Source organism: Heloderma suspectum, chromosome 12, assembly GCF_057233095.1.
Source record: "Heloderma suspectum isolate Gila_16-S chromosome 12, 16-S_ref, whole genome shotgun sequence".
Lineage (NCBI taxonomy): Eukaryota > Metazoa > Chordata > Lepidosauria > Squamata > Helodermatidae > Heloderma > Heloderma suspectum.
The window spans coordinates 32,764,033-32,782,107 of NC_139469.1; the positions used below are offsets into that span (position 1 = coordinate 32,764,033).

An 18,075-nucleotide genomic window follows, 5' to 3' on the forward strand; every position below is an offset into this window, starting at 1 on the left:
TCACTGGAGACGCCCCGATCCTGATGCCCTTACTTGAGAGGGAACCCCCCCCCCCGAAACCAGCGGGGCTGACTTCCAGGGCAGGCTGAGTGAGATGGGTGTTCACGCGGGTGCGTGTGAGGCCGGGAGGATTTCGCGACGTCTGAGAGCCACTGATCGCGAGGGCGCTTACTCCCGAGGAAGCATCGAGCTGCAGGCTGGCAGCCCGACCCCGCGCACGCCTTGGCGCGGGCTTGCTCCCAAGCGCGCGCGCAGGGGCTCGATCCCTCCTTCGCCGGCGCGCGGGAGGAGGTGCGTCCCTCGAGCCTCTGCCGGGGCCGCCGAGGCTGGCGCGGCGCTGCCGCCCGGAGTCACGTCGGGGCGGCGGCGGCGCCCTCCTCGCCGCGGGCCCTGGCTGCCTCTGCCGGGCAGCCGGGGTCCCGCTCGCTCCCTTGCGCGGGGGAGTCCCGACGAAGTGAAAGTGACCAGCCCAAGGGGCGGCGCCAGGGGTGGGTGTGAAAGTGGCCCGCCGAAGGGCGCCGGGAGGGGCGGAGGAGGTGCGCCGCCGCCGCGCAGCTGCCTCGCCGGGACCTTCCCGGGCCAGCAGGGAGGAGGGCGGCCGCCACGCTCGCCCGGCGGGCCAGGACGGGCCGACGAGCGCTCGGCTGGGGCGGGCGCGGGAGCCGCCCGACGGCGCAGCGAGGAGGGCGCGCGGCGAGGGCGAGGAGCGATGCCCCCGCCGGCCGCCGGCGCGCTCCCCCGGCCGGGCGCGGCCCCCCATGGGATGTAGCCGCGGCGGGCTCCTCCGGGCGCACCTGGGCGGGCCGCCGCGCGCCCCGCTCCTGCTCGCCATGCTCCTGCTGCTCTGCGGCGGCTGCCTCTTCTTCTCGTGCCTGGCCGGCTCCTGCGAGCCGCTCCCGCCGCCCGGCGCCGGCCTGCGCCGCCCTGCCCCGCCGCCGCCGCCCGCCCCGCCCGAGCGCCGCCTGCCCCCGCGGCTCGCCGACGGCGATGCCGCCGAGCTGGACGCGGCGCTGGGCGAGGACGACGAGGAGGCGGCCGCCGCCGGCAGCAGCAGCGCCCGCCCCCCGGCCGGCGGAGGCGCCCGGCTGCCCGTGGCCAACGGCGCCGGGAGCAAGAAGTTCCCGCAGGCCGTCATCGTCGGCGTGAAGAAAGGGGGCACGCGGGCGCTGCTCGAGTTCCTGCGCATCCACCCGGACGTGCGCGCCGTGGGCGCGGAGCCCCACTTCTTCGACAGGTGCTACGAGAAGGGGCTGCTCTGGTACAGGTAAGGCCGCCCCCGTCTGCCCCCCGGGGCGGGGGCGTCTCCATCCCGCGCGGCGCCTCCGCGGGCGTCCGGCGCTTTGGGGGGGGAGCGCGGCCGCGCAAGGCCCCGGGCCTGCCCCCCTCCTTCGCCGCTCGACGCTGCTTCCCTCCCACCCTCCGTTTGCGCACCCTGGATAATCCGGGATCGCGCGTTTTACGGCTACAAAGCGAGGTGCGCAATATTGCGAACCTTACCTCATTTAAAATAATAATAATGGCCCGTGTCTAATTACTCTAAACAAGAGGCTCAGTTTCATCCCCTCTCTCCCCTTCCCCTTGTCCCAAAGCCCAGTTCGTGCCCCACCCGACACAAGGCTTAAACCCACCGCTTTTAAAACCACCAGCCCCCACCCTTCATATGTTTAAAATATGTCACACCATCACTGTCTGTTCCATGCTGGGTTAATTAACCCGGGGTAACTGCCAACCCTGGTTCTGTACTGGGAACTGGAACTCTTGTTCGGAATTCCCAGTTTGCCAACAATGAATAAGGGTGGGAAATTTGACCCTGATTACTTAGATTGGAACACGGTCTGTTGATCCGATTTAGCATTGTTTGTGTTTCTTTCTAGTGTTGTCTACTCTGAGCCTTTGCGAGTGGCAGAAACGTCAAAAGAATCTGAATAACACCTTTGGATAATTAATGTCCTACCTTGCTTCAGGGTTTTTGTTGCGCCTTTATTCATTAAAGTTAGGTACATAATCTTGCCAGTGGAATGAAAGCTATAGATGCCAACTGTTGTCAGATGCTTAAACGAGTAGATAAATTCTGGATTAACATCTAACAATTTTGGCACAAGGTGTGTTTTAATCAAAATTATGACAGGTGCATCTCTCCGTTAATCCCATTAAATCCTTTTTATATTAGGGCCCGCCTTTCCTGAACCATGGCCACGTTAAAATCTTTCCCAAAATGTTTAGGTTGCTATTGGTTCAGAAGTTTCTTCTAAAAGTTGCTCCTGAACCACATCGTTAACACACAGGCCACAAATGTAGGCCACAGATGCCGTGGCAAACTGCACCACCCATGTTAAATGAGCAATACTCGGTTTATAGTGGATGAAATGTTAGGCCTATCTCCCATTCATGTTACCCTTTTGCCGCCCTTGTAGTTCCTTTTAGAAACTTTCTATTATGGGATAAAGTATGAAAGACACTCTTAACTTTCAGAGTTGAAGGCTAGCTTCGTTTGAAGTCAACAGCACGGCCTCGGCTTTTGTTGACTTCAAAGGGGTCTAGATTTCACAAAGACAAGGTAACAAAAGCTGACCAACCATTGAAACTGTTGTTTTTTTAAATCCCCAAAGTGATTAATTGAGGTTCAGGTATTGGCCCTCAGTGTATAGCTTTGGTGGGCTGAAAGGCAGATCACACACTTTTAAAAGCATTGGTTTATAATGTTCCTTTGGCCCCAACACAATCCATGGTACTTGTCGAGACCCCAAACCTTAGAAGGTCTCTTTTGAAGGGTACACAGAAAGTTTCTAAAGTTGCGACCATCTCCTCTAAACCACCCCACAGCATTGAAACTGCAAAAAGATCAATGTTCCAAATTCATTAAGGTTTTCCAGGCAACTCCCGCTTTCTTTTCCTGCCTTTCGACATCTGTTCCCTCTTCTCTAGTTGGGATTGTAAACATTCGCCTCTTTTGGAACTTCTGAACAGAACTGCAAGTGGCAGTCGTCATGTTTGAAATCACAGTTTTAAGCTGAATTGGATTTTCCTCCCATTTTGAGTGAGGCAACAATCACTCCATCAGCCTGCAAAATTCAGAAATATGTTTACAATAAACTGGGACCAGGGCTGACGGAGCTTCCATTTTTACTAGCTGAATAAACTACTGTTTGCGGACGGAGGGAGAAGTTGTGAGATACAGAGGGAGAGAGTTCCCATGCTAGAAGGAGTCTAATGAAAGTCTGTCTCATTCGTACGGGGCTGCCCGTCCACCTTCACTTCTCTAAGTCTCTGTGGATATTAGTTTCTCAGAGTGTCTCTCCCCACCAGCACCAAGGCACTCACAGAGTGAGTGTTCACAATAGGGCTTTCGCTGCTGTTTTGCATCCTCATTTATGTAATGGCATTCTAACATGAATCTCCCCGATGTACACTGGCCACAACCCACTACAAATGCTAGATATGAATAGAAACAGTTGTTGATATGAACAGATATCTCACAAGAGTCTATTAGTGCGATCGCACAAGCCCTGTGCCAGTCTGGCAAGAGAAAGCCAAGAGGAGGAATTTGTGCCTCTTATGGGTATGTCTAAGGTCCTTTGGTGCTTGGTTTGCTTAGCGCTTTCCTCTTGGGATCAGGATGGGACCCAGGAGTTCAGGTGGCTACTTGGCATATGTGCTTTTAGTGCTATCAGTAAAGAATAGTATTAGGACCTGTGGCTTTCTCTGTGTGTGCTTAGCCTAGCTTAACTTATTTATGCAGCGGTGCTTTGCAGAGCAACAGCAGCACTAAAAAGGCAGGCCTCTGCCCCAAACAGCTTACAGTCTATATTTTGGCAGAGTGTAGGAGAAACAAGAACGGTAACAGGAAACAAATGTGAGCTGGCGCAGTAACACGTACGTGTCTTTCATTTTGGCTGCAGTTAAGGACCAAGAGATTTCCGCTTGAGTCAGGCTGTTGGAGTGAAACGCTAGTAAGACTCAGGCCTGTTTTTTTGCAGTGCATCATTATTTTTCTCCTGGGTATTACAATCCGTGCTTCAGTTTGGGGGGTAGATGGTAGAGACCACAACCCATTGGGAGTGTCAGCTACACAAGTCCCACTGAAAGAACAACTACAACAGCACACCCATTACTTATTTCAAACAGGCGTTTGGAGGCGGTGATCTCATCAGATTTCGCAAAACTGAGCAATTCAGCGTTGAAATGGGGGTTTAGTGGCTTGCAACTTTTAAATACATTTTGATCACTGTAAATTTAATTTTTTTTGGAAAAGTATTGAAATGCATCACTTGGCATACATGAGACAATATTGCTGTGTAGATGGGCTTTTCCAAAAAGAGGTCATAAGGGTTTAGAGTCATGCTGAGGTACTTAAGGCTGCAATGCCAAGCACATTTACTTAGAAGTAAAGTCCCTTGAACTCAGTTGGATCTGCTTTCTAGCAAGCATGAATAGGATCAGGCTGCAAAATATCTGGAAGGCATGGTAACAGAAACTGAACAAGTGCTAAACTATCCTTCTCCTTAAATCATCTGACAACCAACCTTTGTAAACCTCTCTTCCCTACCTCCCCCTGTTGATAATAAGCATAAATATTACATCACACTGTTGCATCTTATCAAATGACATAAAATGTATCTGTTTTTTCACGTTTGTAGGATGAATATCATTTACGTATGCATGTTTGAAAAGGGTTTTCCAGTGTTCATGAACATCTAATTTTTTAAAAATGGGTTCTTTAATTTATTTATTTCCCTTGTTCATAAACTCTCTTCCTTTTTAGTATCTTTTAAAAGAAGTATTAGAGAACTTGATATTTTCAAGAAGCTGAAATTTTTGGCAAAATGCAGAGAGGGAACGTGCATGGATAAAAACCTGAATTGGGTTCCTTATGGGATTACGTTGCAATGAGATGGGATTGATCAAAGGGATGTAATGTTCTTATAGCAAGAATGGACTCGTTAGGTGGCCCAGCTTTGAGTAGGTCCAGCTACCGTTCATATGTTTAATATTAAACCCTCATATCTTCGCCAACTTGATAAATGTCTGGAGCTGATTTATCTCTGCTTAGAAGTAAATGGATGTATCCGGTACTTTATCTTGGGGTGGTGGAGTGGAAGGACATAAAATGAAGCAGTTAAAATGGCTGCTACCTTCCCGTTTCTGAAACCGTTGCATTCCCAGTCTTCGTGTCTCTTTTGGAGCCAATCAGAGCAAAGGTTCAGTCCAATCTAAAATCAAGATGGACTAAGTCCCATTAAAAAATCACGGAGCATATAAAACTTGGTTGTTAACCATTATTTTCAATAGGATGTATAGCCAGATCCTCATATTTACTCAAAAGTAAAACCCACTCATCTTAATGGGAGTCATTACCAAGTAAGTGTGTCATAGGATTTCAGCTGTTAGTTATATGGCTGTCTTAAAGCAAATGGTGGTTTAGTAAGTTCTGCAGGAATTATATTCTGAATTCTGTGATGAAAAACTTTAACTCAGTAGCAAATTTAGCCCTAATGTTGAGGTCAGTCATGGTACATTTTCTGCAGTGTCAAGATAGATAGATAGATAGATAGATAGATAGATAGATAGATAGAGTATTGGAGTGGTTTTCAAGACAGTAAGTAGAACATCTGTTCATGTTTGTGTTTTAATGACTGAAACAATATGATGGTAATTTCTAATCTCATTCTTTAGATTTGCATGTACCTGTAGTGCTGCTGAAATAATTCTTTTTTTAAAAAAACGATTAGAGCTTGGCTTCTAATGATGAAAACATTTAATTAAAACCACATTTTCACATTCGTGGCTGTGGGGGTTATCCTAAAGTGGATTTAAAAGATAAGTATAAACTATTTGCCTGACTTCTGGGACTTCTTTGGGGTTGCCTGTGTGTCTCGATGGGCCATTCTTTCATTTGACTTTGGGCTCAGCAGAATTAATGAAGGACAAGTAAGCGAAGCAAGGGGTAGCGATGAGGCAGCAATAAACAGTTGCATTCTTTCTGATGTAAAAGGCAGGTGACTGCCATCCAGCCAAAATTAAGTTATTTTAAGGCTGTAATTCTGGATATAACCCCTACTGAAACCAGCAATGAGGCTTACTTCAGAGTAAACATGTGCATAAAATTGAACTGTACATTTTACTGGTTTAAATGAGAGAGAGTTCAGTGCGTTCTCAACTCTCCCCCTGAAATCAGTGGGACTTTGGCTGGACTGCGCCCTGGTGAGATGTGTAGAATGCAGAAAATAGGGTAGTATCGTATAAAAAATAGTCAGCAAAAAGTATCTTCCTTCTCACAGGCCTATAGCCAGAGGTGGGCTAGGAGGGGCTGGACCCCCTAAATTTTCTCTGCCCCTATTTTTTAAAACAAATAATCAAAAAGAGTTTACAATTTTGTCTTTAAAAGGCCTGCAAGCCAGATGAACTGCCCCCCTACTCCCCCCCCCCCCCAATGTTTAGGCCGGCTATAGGCCTGCCTTCTCAAAGCTTGGACTTCTGTCTGTTTTTCTTCCCCTCTCTTTTCTGGCAGAGAAAAATCGGCATGTTTCTTAATTTGGGTGTATTTAAGTTTGCATATGAGTGCAGGTGATACAGAGATATTTAAATTTTGGGTGTGTGTGTATATGGGGGGTGGGGGGGGGGAAGAAAAATTGAGCTCCCTTGCTCCTGGGAATCTTTCAAAGTAGTGTCAACATTTCTGAAATATTTGACTAAGCCAAGAAACCCCAAACCGTGCCAAAAGCTTTTAATTACCAACATGTTGAACCCCCAAGGCACCTGTGGAATGGTTCATCTTAAGCACTTTTTTTTTTAAGGCAGAAAATATTTTGAGCCTCAAACTCTCTTCTTGCAATCCAATATCTTTGTATTTTCCCATGCAGTGTTAATCCAAAATGGAGTTCTGTGTGTGTGTGTGTGTGTGTATATATATATATATACACACACACACACACACACACATATGAAATTGGCACTGATTATGATTGGTGTTTGGTATTCTTTGAAGTAGGAGTTATATCGCTTTGTAAATATATTGTCAAATCAACAAAAGCGAAGTGGTAGCATCTTTTTGTGGAGTTTTTTTTTGGTTGGTCGCCCTGCCCTACCCCTTCTGGAACTTGCACTCTTTGTTAATAACAAAAGCAACCTTCAGTTAGAAAGCCACAAGCAATTCCTCAGGTTGCTAAACCTTTTAACTCTTTAATGTAGGAGCAGAAGGAGAAATGCAGCTTTTTTTTCCAGGCGGTAACATGAATCACTTAATGGATAGTCCAGGAATTAAGATATTCTTTAACTCCAGCGAAACAACACCTAAAATATTGCGTTCTAAAGCTTAAACGGAAAGAAAGGGAGAGAATGGGATGTCATTGTGAAGAGTTGTTTTTTTTTTTACAAAAAAAACATACACACACCTTTCTGTTTTGTGGAGAGGAAGGGACAAAATCTTGCACATCTGGCTACAAACCACTTTTCAAACTAAAACAATGAAGCATTTTGTGGCACTTCACGACTAACCGATTTCTTCTGGCAGAAGTTCTTGTAGACCAGAGCGTGCTTCATCAGATGTGTGTGACAGAGGTTAACTCTTCATGTATCTGACAAAAATGAATTGTAGTTCACGAAAGCATCCTCCAGAGTCAATCTGTTAGTCCCAAAGGACCCGCAAGAAGCTTGTAACAATTTCCAGAGGGCAGCCATATCAGTCTGTTGCAGCAAAAGCAACCAAGAGACTTCCAGCACCTTAAAAGACTCACATGTATTATGGCATAAGCTTTCATGGACCCCATCAGAGGCATGAAAACCTCAAGTTGTCAGATTACAAGATTTTTGCTTGGTTTTTGTTGCTACAGACCTATCACACCTGGCCCTCTGCAATTTCAAAACTAAGTTTATCCTTTAAAAAAAAACAATCAAAGGTTCCTGAGTCTTCTAGGGCGGGGTAGGCAGAAAGTAGCTCTACGGATGTTTTGGACTTCAGTTCCCAGCATTTCTGACCATTGGCCATGCGGGCAGGGGCTTCTGGAAGTTGAAGTCCCAAATATCTGGAGATCTACCTGCTGACCACCCCTGCTGTATAGAATATACGTGAAGAGGGAGAGCCCATATTTTGCACCCATTTAGATAGTACCGTACATTGTTATTACAATATAGCACCAATATCGTCCTTAAAAGTGTTCGTGCCTCGATGGGATCCATGAAAGCTTATACCATAATAAATGTGATAGTCTTTAAGCTGCAACACGCGCTGTCTTGGTAATCCTGACAACAGACCTGTAATCTAGATCGGCAGTATTATCTATCTCCATATTGCAGTTTGGGGGGCTGAGGTGCTTAGTGATTGACTGACTGATTGATTTGATTTGTACCTCACCTTTCTGCCAGAAATGGCACTCAAGGCAGCTGAGAGCAGGGGGGCCTTGCTCAGGCCACCTAATCTGTGGCCGAGGTGAGATTTGCGTCAGGGGCCTTGCAGCTCATACTCAGAGCCACTGCCCTACATCAGCTCTTGAGGACTAGTCACTTTAGCTTTCTGCTGATGCAATGGCAGTCATTCTTAATGTTCATATAGTACACCTCAAGTGTTCAGAATACATTGCTTCAGATACATTACCTCAGTGATCCTTACAAGAGCCTCATGAAGCAGACTGTTTATGCTAATTCCCATATTGCAAAAGGAACAGGGGGCTTGTGAGCCTGTTTGTGTCTGAGGAGAAACTTGAATCAGGGACGTCCAGACTCATTATCTTAGATGCTACTAAGGCTGCCATATTTCAGTTCCCCAAATCCAATTATAATTATAGTTATTTATTACATTTATATCCCACCGTTTTTCCTCTGGAAAGGAAACCAAGGTGGCTTACACAAGTCTTTCTCCCCTCCATTTTATCCTCACAACAACCCTGTGAGGTAGGTTAGGCTGAGAGTCAGTGACTGGCCCAAAGGCACCCAGTGAGCTTCATGGCTGAGTGGGGACTAGAATCCAGATCTCTTGAGTTCCAGTCCAACCCTCTAACCAGTACACCACACGGGCTTTTTAGGCTTTATCAGTCATAACCTTTAATAGGGATTTATAGATCATAAGCAGCATTTTGAATTCTGTCTGGAAACAGACCAGGAGTCAGTGAAGCCATTAGAACAAGGGAGCCACGTGCTCCCTGTAACTGGCCATGGTCAGCAGTCTGGCCACAGCATTCTGGACCAGCTGAAGTTTCTGAACAGTTTTCAAAGGCAGCCCCATGTAGAGCATGTTGCAGTAGTCCAAATGCGATGCAACTAAGGCCTTTGTGACTGTGGCCAGATCAGACATCCCTAGGAACAAGCACAGTTGGCACACTAGCCTCAGTGGGCAAATGCACTCCTGACCACCGCCAAAACCTGGGCATCCAGTTTGAAGGCCGAGTCCACGAGTAGGACCAAACTGCAAGCCTGACTCTTCAGCGGGTGTGTAGCCCCATCCAGCACAGGTTGGATCCCTGTTCTCTGATCTGCCTTTTGACTAGTCAAGAGTACTTCTAATTTGCGAATTGTGCAAATGTTACCCTGGTTTGTGTGACAAAATTACACTTTTGAGTTTCTAAACATTGGAAAAGGCAACGCATGTCCATGCAGGTCAGCGGAGCACCACGTTTCTGCACACAATTCAGCTCTGGATTTGGGCTGGGAGGGAACCAGAGGGGAGCAATGGAACACATTTGACTTGCTCTGTGTTTTCTGGAGGGCATTTTTGGCTGGAAATGTAAACCAGCTATAGATAGGGGGGACAGGGGACTAGAAAAAAAGCCCTGTGAGGAGAGACTGAAAGAACTGGGCTTCCTTAGCCTTGAGAAGAGAAGATGGAGGGGAGATAGCATAGCGCTCTTCAAGTCCTTGAAAGGTGGTCACAGAGAGGAAGGCCAGGATCTCTTCTCACTTATCCCAGAGTTCAGGACACGGAATAATGGGCTCAAGTGACAGGCAGCCGGATTCCGGCTGAACATCAGGATAAACTTCCTGGCTGTTAGAGCAATAGGACAATGTGGAACCAATTCCCTGGGGGGGTGCTGGGCTCTCCCACCCTGGAGGCATTCAAGACGAGGCTGGACAGCCACCGGTCAGGGATGCTTTGACTCAGATTCCTGCACTGAGCAGGGGGTTGGACTCCATGGTCTTATAGGCTCCTTCCAACCCTACTATTCTATGATTCTATGATAGAACAGAATATGAGCAGATGGGTGGGGTGACGGGTGGGCAGGGGAATCCACAGCAGCATTTTAAAGTAGAGCTGTGCACAAATGGCCTCTTGAAATTATCCACCTTACTTGTGGGCAGAGAAATTTGGGAGAAAATTTCACAGAATTTCTCCATGGGGTGTAGAAATTCTCAGCAGTTTCTCCCAGTTAGGGCTCCCGATTGGCAGGGCTTGTAGCACAGCTTCTTTCTTTTTAGGGAAGGGTTTTTTTGGTGGGGGGAGGGTTGTGCTGCAACAGCATCAACTGTCTTGCCAGCTGGCCCCCAGTTTGCATCCACCGCAATACAGGTGGGGGCAGTGTGGTGTCCAGCTCCAGGGATGAGGTGGAGTTAGTACTCTGCCAAAATCTGTCCTCCAATTTCCTGAAAGTTTTCTTCCGCCATGAAAGAGGCTTCCATGGTTCTGCCTCATTCAGGATGTTTTATAATTTATTTTTGTGGTGTTTTTGAGCATACCTAATCACAGCTAGCCTCCCAGGCTTCCTGCATGTCCTGATCTGAAAAAGCCCAATGGGAGGATTTACCTCATAGTGCCTTAAACGGGGCTTTAACTGAAGTGTAGGAAGCTGAGGAAGAGTCTTACAAGTCCCCTGGACTGCAAGGTCAAATCAGTCCATCCTAAAGGAAATCAACCCTGACTGCTCATTGGAAGGACAGATACTGAAGCTGAAGCTCAAATATTTTGGCCACCTAATGCGAAGAGAAGACTCACTGGAAAAGACCCTGATGCTGGGAAAGACTGAGGGCAAAAGGAGAAGGGGACGGATGAGATGGCTGGATAGCATCACCGATACAATGAATATGGACTTGAGCACGCTCCGGGAGAGAGCGCAGGACAGGAAGGCCTGGCGTGCTGTGGTCCATGGGGTCACGAAGAGTCGGACGCGACTGAACGACTGAACAACAACAACAACAACAACAGGAAGCTGAGGAGGCTACAGGCTGCCGAAGCAATGATTGTACAATGAAAAATAGGACTTTTGCACTCACTCACTCCTTGGCCACCTCCTAAGTGAGGTAAGCCCAAGACACCCAAACCCAACCCATGAGAATTTCTCCAAAATTTCTTCACAATTGAATTTCTTTTCAAAAGCACCTTCTCTTCTATCAAATTGAATGAGAATGGTTGAAAAAAATGTGGGAGAAATTTCGGCGCAGCACTATTTTAAAGCACTGTTTAACAACCCTGAGGCTCAACCTGCATGTGGTTTGGCTTTTCTCTTTTGGAGGGAGAATGTCGATGGGGGCGTGAAATTGACTGCAGCAATGGCGCTATGGAAGAGGTCATTAACACTTTAGGTTGCTTTGAGGGTCAAAATGGTCCCCTCCCCGCAAACAAACCCCACTGGTTTCCCCCCCATGGGTGGGAAAGCAATTGATCACCCCTTCCCACCTCCATACTGCTGCTGTGATCAGTCCTCAGCTGCCTTTCCCTGCCCCCTACAAAACCTAAAAGCCAGGAGACTGAACAACACTGAACTCCACTATAAGGTTCTTCTCTCAGTCAACTTCCACCCACCCATAAGCAAACATGGGACACATAATGCTGGACTACTTTGCAGGACTACTGTAAGACACACTCTCTCATGGTAGCCTCAGTCCCTCCCCTCTCCACTCTCCCCCTGCATTATGGAGATAATAACAATAGGATTGCGCTTGCATTGACAGGATATTTATTAAAATATTCACAAGCTGTATATACATGAAATAAGGCCTGAGTTACAAAGAGCATGAACTTCTGTCTTTATTGTGCATTTGGGTGGGGGATATCTGCTGCTCAGTCACAGCTGTACTAAAATCCTGGATTTTTCCATTGTTTTCCATGGGCAGCTCTCCATTCTGCCCAAAAAGGGGGTTTCAAAGTGAGCCCAGGAACTCCCTTCTCCAGACGACGGGTGTGTTGCTACCCTTTTTTTGTCTCTGTGGATCTCCCTGCTTCCTTAAATGTCCATCCTAGGTGTGACTCCCTTCACTGGCTAAAAACAATAGAAGGCGGAGGTGGGCCTGGTTATTATAAAACGATTGGGCAGAATAATACTAGTGCATTTTGCCTCCTATTTCTGAGATTTGGTTGTTCTTTGGAACTGGGAAGCCAGACCAGTGCGTGGCATGACTAGAATCCAGCAGAACCCAACCAGTTGGGCTACGTGACATCCTTAGATACGCTGCATAATGCAGCTCTCCCACTCAATCAAAGAAGCAGGCCTGGTTCTTCGCTGTTTGAAAGTGATGGGGGAAAGAAGGAAAGAGACCAAATACAGACACACAAAGGGGAGAAGGCCTCAAGACGGTTTCGTGGGCAAAGGGTTTTAGGTATTTTGACTTCCTCAAAGGTGAGTGACTCTGATTCAGTTCTTTCAGAGAGAAACCAGAACTGTGCAATCCCCAAATAAAGTATTTGTGTCTACCTTTTGAGGTCTCCTTCCCTTTAGTTAGATCCGTTGGTGGATGTCAGTCTTAGAAAAAGCAACCAAACACTTCTGTCCCGGTTCTGGGTTTATTCTAGTTTAAGGTCAATTCACATCATCAGTGATAGTGCACGAGTGGCCGGTTCTTCTTGGGTGTGCCCCTCCTGCTTTCCTCAAAGTGGATTGGGTGATTGCCCGCCCAGTCGAAGTATTGCCTGTCTCCAGCTGGTGATTCATGTGGCCAAGAACTGAGTTGTACGCTGACGTCAGGTGGCTTATGCCAGGGGTGCTGCTGCCGCCACCATTTTTTTTTCATTATGATTTATGGGGAAGAAAAGTGATGGAGAGAAGGAGGAGAAACTGGAAGCGGAAACCCTTGAATCTGATTTACAATTAATCTAGCTCAGTATTGTCAGCAACATTGACTGCAGCGGCTCTCCAGGGTTTCAGACAGAGGTCTTTCCCAGCCCTGTCTGAAGATTGAACCTGGGAGCTTCTCCAGGCAACACATCCGCTCTGCCAGTGAGCTACAAGGAAGCTGGTTCACCCAACCATTGGTCCATCTAACTCACCATTGTCTACTAAACTGACTAGCAGCAGCTCTCCAGGGTTCCAGGCAGGGGTCTTTCCCATTCCTACTTGGAGATGCCAGGGATTGAACCTGCGACCTTCTGCATGCAAAGCAGGGGCTCTGCCACTGAGCTACGGCCCATCCCTGTCTGTCACCAAAGCTAGCTGTTGTCCCAGCTAAGTCCAAACATGACCTGGAAGCATTTATAATCAGGCCAGAGAAAACCAAAAGGCTGCTTGAGAGTGGAGGGAACTCTGCTGGACCCTGAGAGGATCATAAAATGGTTTCTACCTGTCAGATGCTCTGACTTGGATTCCTGCATTGAGCAGGGGGTTGGACTTGATGGTCTTGTAGGCACCTTCCAACCCTACTATTCTATGATCCTATGATTTCCTCTGCAGCTTCGAGTCACTCTTCCCACAAAGAAAAGCAGAGCACAGATCAGAAAGCCCCATTTTTAGTCCTTGCTGCTTCTGATCCCTCCGCCCCTTTCTCCAACCTGTTTAAATAATGTGAATCTTTGGGTGTCCTGCTGGTGGGTAAACTGTGGTGTTAATAAATATTGTGTTGGATCCAGATGTAGTCATATTTTGAGCAGAACCCGTTGAAATCAATGGAACTTAATTTAGTTATGACTAACTCATCCCATCGATTCCAGTGGGTCTGATCTGGATCCAACCCATAGTACAAGGACGTTCCAAAGAATGGGGGGGAGGGGCAGAAATTGGGCGATTTGGATAGATGAATTCAGAGTGGCTGGTTTTGAATGTGAAGGCTTAGAGCAGGAGTCCCCAAACTTTTTGGACCTGTGGGCACATTTGGAATTTTGAGAACCTGCTCTGGGCATAACCACAAAATCCCTAATCAGTGGATTGCTGCTTTGACGTCTACCTGTGATGTTTGTGAATCTTAGGCTGCGTTTTATTCAGCAAGAACGTTTGTTTTGTGTCTGTTCAACACCACAACATCTCTTTAATAAGAGATTGTCTAATTCAGCTAATTGCTGGCAATGCAATACAGTGAATGCTTCTTTTGAACATATGTTTTGGCAGTGTCCAGTAGTTGCTTCTTTTGGCAGAGAGGTTATTACATGGATAAATTTTGTACTGGAACAGTCTTTAATATTCACTGACGTACCCTCTCTTTTAAAATATTTACCCACTTCATGGAGATTAACCAATGATGAGCGTAAATGGATTCTCTGCACCTTTTGACAGCTAAAAGACTGATATTACAACACTGGAAGAATAAATGCTCCCCTCCTGTAATGCCTCCTCTCCTGTAATGCAATGGATTGAGGACCTAACAATGCTTTCAATATTCGAATGGGTGGTATATAGACACCACCTTCAACTGGATACTTATTCAGATATTTGGTCTGCTTTTGTTGAAGCTGTTATATAATTGCTAGAAAGTTGTGTGGATTTCATATGTATTCATTGCTATGGATATATACAAATCCATGTAGTATATTAAAAGGGGGAGAATAATTTAAAAAGTTTTAGTGGGTGCTCTCTGGTGCCACATTGGGGACCCCTGCCTTAGAGGAAGAAACACCATCCATCAGCCGCCAAGTTGCAAGCAAAAATAACATCGCAACACTCCGCATCCTTTATAATTGGAATAGCAAGGATGTTTGTTTGAGCTGTTTGTTTGTAAGCATGATGGCAGAGCCTTTCACTTTTCTTTAATTCATGTGCCAGAGCCAGTGTGGTGTAGCGGCTAGAGTGTTGGACTGGGAGCCAGGAAATCCGGTTCTAGTCCCCACTCTGCCATGGAAGCTCACTGGGTGACTTTGGGCCAGTCACAGACTCTCAGCCCAACCTACCTCACAGGGTTGTTGTTGTGAAGATAAAATGGATAGGAGGAGGATAATGTAAGCCGCCTTGGTTTCCTTGCAAGAGGAAAAAAGGCAGGAATAAATAAATAAGTAAAAATGTGAGCTGCTTTGGGAGACAGTAACTGTCTGAAAAGCAGGATAAAATGCAGCAAATAAGTACATAATAAATAAATAAAGATGCTATCTGTAACTCTTCTCAAACTTCAGTTTAATAACTGAAGTAGCTGTTATTATGGGTATGTGATCCAAGCCTTCTCCTGCCACGCCAAAAACTAGTTGACTACATCTTCAGCAAATGTTCAAGGGCTGGTGCTTGTGCACTGCTGCTTAGCCACGAGGGTGTGAACACTTGGACTTGGGCCAATGCGTAGATTTCAAGTACTGATATACTCTATTGAAATAATATCAGCATTACTACAAAAGCCAAACCATGTTGTTTGTCTGCTATTGTGTAATGTTCCCTGTTGAAGCCAATGGATAGATTCCTTCCCTTATCAAATGTATTTGAGTAACATGCAGGGAAAGAGATGAAACGATTTTTAAAATGTGCAATGTATTTGGCATCAAAACATCTTCAGAGGCTAGCCTTTGAGGCAATTGACAGTGGCTTGCTTCTTCCTCATCAGGCATGACAACTTTTGAGAGTTGTCTTCTTTCCATCTGTTCTCACACAGATTGACTTTTGCACACAATTATTGCATAACTCTATTATTTCATTTGAATGTTACAGTCCCTTTCCGAGAAATATCTGTTTTATTTCAGAATCAACACGTCCAAGTGCTTTTATTTTTGTGGCCTGGGGCCTGGGTAGATGAAGGAACATCTGCGCCCACATCAACTTGCCATACGCTGAACTCATCTTCAGAGCCTCTTCTCCAGCTGAGATGAGGCAAGTGGCAACAATTGTGCCACCCCATTTATGGAATTCCCTCCCCAGATAAACTCGTCTTTTTGGTTCCAGATGAATACCATTAAAAAAAAAAAATCACAGGCTTTTAACATCTGAGCTGTTTGCTTGTTTTTAAACCCATCCTTATTGCTGGCTTGATTACGTTGTTTTAGAGATTGCCGTTGTCGTCTTATTGTATTTTTTATTATTTTGTTGTATTTGTATCCTGATAATTTTCTGTTGAAGGGTGGTATATAATAAGTATGTAAAATAAAATCAGTAATAAAGCCCAACACTTGCATAACCAATGAAATGATAACAAAGTTATTCCATTCAGTCTACCCTAGGCTGTAAATAATATTAACTGTTGCCTTACTAGTTATGTCTGATCTTTAAAATTTTGGGACTGGTTGTGCTTGGGTCTTCTATCTGAAGGAGAGCCCTGTGTGACCTGAAAGTTTACGCAATCCTTCTCCAATAGGATATGCCCCAGGACAAACTATCTCCATTCTTTTTTCTTTTTGCAAAATAAAAGAATGAAACATGAATAGGAGCCTTAAACTGACTCCATGCTGGCCAAGAAACAGTAGTGCAGTTAGGTCATTTTGGGCTCTGAAATGCAGTCTTCCCCAACCTGGTGCTCTCCAGATGTATTGGACTTCAACTCCGTCATCCCCAGCTTGCATGGGAAAAGCTACTGAAGAAGGTGTCTTCCCCCTCTTGACACAATTTTCTCCAGCTGCCCCAGTATAAGAACAACAACAGTCATATTTCCTTCCGTTCTCTGTCTGTGAGTCTTGGAGAGCTGTTGTCCTCCGTATTTCCGAAAGAAGAGCTCTGTTGCTTGTTCCTCCTAATGCCAGAGTTCTAACGTCTGCAAAATGTTCCCTCCGCTGTCGTAAGACTGAAACAAGCTGCAGACAGGCCCTAACACTGCACCATTTAACAGAAATGCCTTTTTTCTTTTCTTTTCTTTTCCTTTTCTTTTTTTAGCATTGGCTGCAATTTTTGCCTAAAGCAAAATTTCAGAGCAGATTTTTGGAGTTTCCTTCCCAGGTGAAATATCCATAGGATTCCTCAGGAAGCAATACAAAGAATTTTGCTACAACCAGTGAAAAATTTTAACAGGGAATTTTTGTATCCCCAAGCTGTCATTTTTCGTACTCATAAGTGTTCTGGAGCCAGGCGTGAGCAGCGCCCGGTGTGTGTACTGTATTTCTCTGTATGGTAAAATCCAGAACAGACTGTTTGTTTGTGACATTTCTATATCACTCAACAGCGGAAGCTCTCTGGGCAGTTCACAACAATTAAAACTATAAAACACAGCATGATGAAACATACGAAGAGCCCTGCTGGATCAGACCAAGGGTCCATCTAGTCCAGCATTCTGTTCACATAGTGGCCAAACAGCTGTCAACCAGGGACCCACAAGCAGGGCATGAGGGCAACAGCACCCTCGCACCCATGTTCCCCAACAAATGGTGTACATAGACATACTGCCTCTGATACTGGAGGTAGCATAGAGACATCAGGACTAGTAACCATTGATCACCTCCTCCTCCAGGAATTTTTCTAACCCCCTTTTAAAGTCATCCAAATTGGTGGTCATCATGACGTCGTGTGGTAGCGAATTCCATAGTTTAACTCTGTGCTGTGTGAAGAAGCCCTTCCTCTTATCTGTCCTGAATCTCCCACCAATCTGCTTCATGGGATGACCCCACTGGGTTCTTGTATTATGGGAGAGGGAGAAAAATGTCTCCCTATCCACATTCTCCACACATGCATCCACATGCATAATTGTGTACACCTCAATCATGTCTCCCCTTACCTTCCTTTTTTCCAAGCTAAACAAACCCAGCTGTTGTAACCTTCCCTCATTGGGGAGTTGCTCTAGCCCCTTGATAATTTTAGTTGCCCTCCTCTTCACTTTTTCCAGCTCTACAATGTCATTTTTTAGGTTTGGTGACCAGAACTGGACACGGTATTCTAAGTGTGGTCGTACCATAGATTTATATAAGGGCAGTATGATATAACGAAGATCATGGCATCTGGCCCCATCACTTCCTGGCATATGGAAGGGGAAGAAATGGAAGCAGTGACAGATTTTACTTTCTTGGGCTCCAAGATCACTGCAGATGGTGACTGTAGCCATGAAATTAAA

General features: G+C 46.1%; 1 protein-coding gene across 1 annotated transcript in view; it reads left to right on the forward strand.

The window, feature by feature from the left end:
- The first annotated feature begins 521 nt into the window (after positions 1 to 521).
- HS3ST6 (heparan sulfate-glucosamine 3-sulfotransferase 6) overlaps positions 522 to 18,075 on the forward strand; it is a 123,228-nt gene continuing 105,674 nt past the window's right edge. Inside the window, exon 1 of the mRNA XM_084818945.1 lies at positions 522 to 1,264. Within this exon, the coding sequence (XP_084675071.1) occupies positions 759 to 1,264 (506 nt within the window). The 5' untranslated portion in view covers positions 522 to 758. The remainder of the gene's footprint in view (positions 1,265 to 18,075) is intronic.